The sequence below is a fragment of the Corapipo altera genome, unplaced genomic scaffold (genome assembly GCF_003945725.1).
Source record: "Corapipo altera isolate COAL_440 unplaced genomic scaffold, ASM394572v1 182, whole genome shotgun sequence".
NCBI classification, from domain to species: Eukaryota; Metazoa; Chordata; class Aves; order Passeriformes; family Pipridae; genus Corapipo; species Corapipo altera.
Window position 1 is genome coordinate 377,497 of NW_020885056.1, and position 3,946 is coordinate 381,442.

At 69.4% G+C, this 3,946-nt stretch overlaps 2 protein-coding genes across 2 annotated transcripts in view; one reads left to right on the forward strand and one right to left on the reverse strand.

Annotated features, from left to right (window-relative positions):
* Nucleotides 1-2,292, forward strand: part of NUDT18 (nudix hydrolase 18) — a 2,943-nt gene extending 651 nt beyond the window's left edge. Inside the window, exons 2-4 of the mRNA XM_027668898.1 lie at nt 443-629; nt 714-927; nt 1,499-2,292. Of these exons, the coding sequence (XP_027524699.1) occupies nt 474-629; nt 714-927; nt 1,499-2,097 (969 nt within the window). The 5' untranslated portion in view covers nt 443-473 and the 3' untranslated portion in view covers nt 2,098-2,292. The remainder of the gene's footprint in view (nt 1-442; nt 630-713; nt 928-1,498) is intronic.
* A 520-nt stretch (nt 2,293-2,812) lies between these two features.
* The window catches only part of FAM160B2 (family with sequence similarity 160 member B2), a 5,783-nt gene continuing 4,649 nt past the window's right edge, over nt 2,813-3,946 (reverse strand). Inside the window, exons 14-17 of the mRNA XM_027668935.1 lie at nt 3,731-3,874; nt 3,303-3,443; nt 3,124-3,224; nt 2,813-3,028 (exon numbers count right to left, since the gene is read on the reverse strand). Of these exons, the coding sequence (XP_027524736.1) occupies nt 2,923-3,028; nt 3,124-3,224; nt 3,303-3,443; nt 3,731-3,874 (492 nt within the window). The 3' untranslated portion in view covers nt 2,813-2,922. The remainder of the gene's footprint in view (nt 3,029-3,123; nt 3,225-3,302; nt 3,444-3,730; nt 3,875-3,946) is intronic.

The following is a 3,946-nucleotide window of genomic DNA, read 5'->3' on the forward strand; positions in this document are numbered from 1 at the left end:
TGCCTCCCCCAGTCCAGCCAGCCCTTCCCCTACCGCAGCCCCCCGCGGCTCCCCAAGCCTAGCGACCCCTTCCCCTTCTACCTGCCCCCCTACAGCCCCCTGGGGGTCCCCCAGTCCAGCAGACCCTTCCCCTTCTGTGCCCCGCCCTGCATCGCCAAGGCCACCGAGCTCTTCCCTTGCTACGTGCCCCCCCAGCCCAGCAGACCCTTCCCCACCTACACCCCCCTCCCCATCCCGCAGTCCAGCAGGCCCTTCCCCTCCTCCGGGACCCCCCATCCCACCCCGCCGTGCACCCCACAATCGCCAGACCCCCTCCCTCACCGCCCCCTCCAGCCCACGCACCGCCGGGGCTCCTTGTCCCCCCGCCTGCACGTCTGGGGGGTCCCCTCCCCGCCCCAAAACCCCGCCACCCCCTGAGCGGGTGCTCCCCCTCCCCATCCAGCCGCGGGACCACCCCCCCTCCCGCTTTTTCCATGGGGGACGCCCCGACGGCGGAGCTGGACGCGGTGCTGGACGGGGGCGCTTGGGAAGTGGGGGCGACTTTCGAGGGGTCCCCCGCGCCCCCCGCGCCCGTGAGCCTGGGCAGGACCGTCTGCTACGTGGTGCTGGCCGTGCTGTTCAACGAGGAGGTGAGGCAGCCCCCCCCCCCCCGAGGGGACCCTCGGTGCCCCCCGAAAGCCGCCGGTGCCCAGCGAGCCCCTCGGTGCCCGCAGGGCGCGGTGCTGCTGGTGCAGGAGGCGAAGCCCGAGTGCCGCGGGAGGTGGTACCTGCCCGCGGGCAGGATGGAGCCCGGGGAGGGGGTCGTGGAGGCCCTGCGGAGGGAGGTGAAGGAGGAGTCGGGGCTGGAGTGCGAGCCCGTCACGCTGCTGGCGCTGGAGGAGCGCGGCCCCGCCTGGATCCGCTTCGCCTTCCTGGCGCGTCCCGCGGGTGAGTCCCGGGGGGCTGCGAGGGCACGGGGTGGGTGGGGCGCCTGGTGTGCCCCCTGCCAGCCCCGCGATGGGTGTCCGTGTCCCCAGCCAGCCCTGTGATGGGAATTGGCATCCCTTACCAGCCTCATGATGGATGTCCCTGTTCCCTGCTTTGCCCTGTGGCAGAGCACTGGTGTCCTCTTCCAACCCCATGATGGGCATCCCTGTCCCCTGCCAGCTCCATGATGGACACCTGTGTCCTCTGCCAGCCCTGTACTGGGTCACTGGTGTCCTCTGCCACCTTTGTGCCAGCCTGTGTCCCCTGCCAGCCCTGTACCAGGGCATCAGCACCCCCTGCCAGCCCTGCAATGGACATCAGTGTCCCCTCCCCTTTTTGTGCCAGGGCATCGCTGTCCCCTACCCCCACCAGCCACCAGTACTGGCATCCCCCCGACTCCATTCTGGGCTATCAGTGCCCACCATCAGCCCCACAACGGGGGTCTCACTGCCCCCCCCAGCCCCATCACCAGGCACTGCCACCCCCCTGCCTGTCCCGCTGTCCCCCACCCACCCCATCCCTCTGCCCTCAGGTGGGACCCTGAAGACCCTCGAGGAGGCGGACGCCGAGTCCCTGCAGGCCCAGTGGTGGTCGGGGGACCCCCGAGCGCTGCCCTTGCGCTCCCTGGACATCCTGCCCGTGCTGGACCTGGCCACCCGCTACCGCCGGAGCCCCCCGCACCCCCCGACCCTGCCCCGCCAGCTGCCCTGTGCCCCCCTCTGCCTGCGCCTCCTGCTGCCCTTCACCAGCCCCGCTGGCGACCTGTGGGTGCTGCTGGGCACCGCCGGGACCCCCCACCTGCCTGTGGTGGCCTGTGGCACGTCCCCCCCCGAGCTGCGTGCGGGGCTGTGCCGGCCCGCGCTGTGCCTGCTGCGGGACTGCCTGCCCTGGGACCCCCCCTGGGACCCCCAGACGGGGGTCCTGGGGCTGCTGGGGCTGCAGCACCGGGCTGGGGGGGCCGGGGGGGCTGATGGCATCTGCTTCAACGTGGTGCTGAGCGCCCCGGGCAGCCACGGGGATGTGCCCCCCGAGCCGTGTGACCCCGCGCTGCGCTGGTGGCACGTGGAGGACGAGGGGCTGAGGGGCCGCATCCTGCAGCGGCTCCGGGCCACGGTGCCCATCCGTAGTTAGTGCCAGGGAAGCCTGGATTTGGGAGTGGGGCGGGTGGGGGGGTGTGTGTCTGAGCGGGATGCGCATCCAGGGGTCCCGCTGAAGGTGGGAGCCCTGGGATGGATGTGCTTGTGGATGCTTTGGGGCAGGACACGGTTGTGGTCTGGGGGTGCTGGGACCACAGGTAAAATAAACCTGGCTGCTGCTGCTGCTGCTGCTGCTGCTGCTGCTGTTGTTTCCACCCACCTGGCTCAAGGTGGTTCAAGGTGGGATATGGGGTCGGGGAAAAAGTCAGGAGTGGGCATTTTGTGGGGTGTTTGGGAAGGGACGGCAGGGGCACAGCGTGTGTGGTGCTGAGCTCACAGCTTTATTAGAGCAGAGTCCCATCACCCAGGGGCAGGTGCTGTGCCAGGGTCCAGCACCAACACACACACACACACACACATGTCACACATGTCACCCCCCTGTGCCACAGCACTGGGGGGGACAAGCAAGTCCTTGCAGCTGATGGGGGGGGGGGGGCCACTGCCCCACGTACCCCATTATTGCCCCCCCAAAAAAAAATCCCTGCTGGAGGTTTGGGGGGAGCAGGAACCCACCACCCAGGAGGACACGCAGCACCCGTCGCCTCGCCCCAGGCGGGGCCACATCCTGCACGGGGAGGTGGCGTCACCCCCGAGGTGCTGAGGAGGGACTCGGTGGCTCGTCTTCCTCCTGCCAGGTCCTTCCCGGCATGCCACGGCCGTTCCTGGCTCTTGGCAGTCAGGACAGGGCCACTGGAGGCTACCAGAGCGTGGGGTTTGGCCACCCCCAGTGGCCACCGCAGCCCAGCCGAATTGGGGGGGCTCAGGGTGGCCCCTCTGGCGGCCCCTTGACCAGGGCGATGGCAGCCAGCTCCTTGCAGAACTCCTCCAGCACCACCACGCCCTTGAAGAGCACCGTGTGATCCATCCTGGAGGCAGAGGAGCAAAGAGGGGGGTTGCCTAGGGTACAGACCCTGCCCCCCAAAAGGCACTCCCCCCCTCCCAGTGCCCCCCCAGCACTCACTGCTCGCCGGGCACCAGCCCCAGGAGCTGCCGGCGCACCAGGAGCAGCTTGGCCCTGGCCTGGGGCACCCGCTGGAGCCGCTGCATCAGGTCCCCAATCACCTGAGGGGGGGTGAAAAGAGGGTTAGGGTTGTCGGGGGGGTGTCCCCATGTCCCCCCCAGCGTGGTGGGTGACCTTACCCTGACCAGGACGGAGAAGAGCGAGCGGCAGCCGGGGGCCAGGCTGAGGTAGGGGTCCAGCAGGTACTCGTGGAGGTGGGGGTGGGGGAAGGCGGCCAGGTGGGACAGCACCGAGGTCACCTGCAGGTTCAGGCTGTAGGGCTGGGATGGAAGGGGGGCGATGCTCAGGAGCTGGGGTGGGGCTGGCCACCCCACCCCAACATCCCCCAGCCCCTGATGTGGGTCCTGAGCCCATCCCCACCGAGCACTCCTGATGCTCTTGGCCACTTCGCCCCCATTATGGGGGTCCTGGGGAGGGGCACATGGCTGGCAGTAGCCACATGAAGCCACGGCACCACCCCCTGCTCAAACACCCCCCAGCCAAGATGAGGGTGGTACCAAGGGGAAGGGCAGAGCCTGGTGGGCACCCAGGTGTACCCAGGGCGTACCTGGTCCAGGATCCGGCTCATCCTGTCAAACAGCACCTTGAGGAAGTGACCTTCATAAAACGCCCCTCCAGGGTGGCAGCACTCGAGGGGTCGGGGGGCTGAGGGCCACCCCCACGGGGCCACAGTGGCACGGCACGTCTGGACCTGGCAGGGGGGAGACAGAGTAAAGACCACCAGCGGTGGGATGGGGACCCCCCCAGGAGCAGGGACCACCAG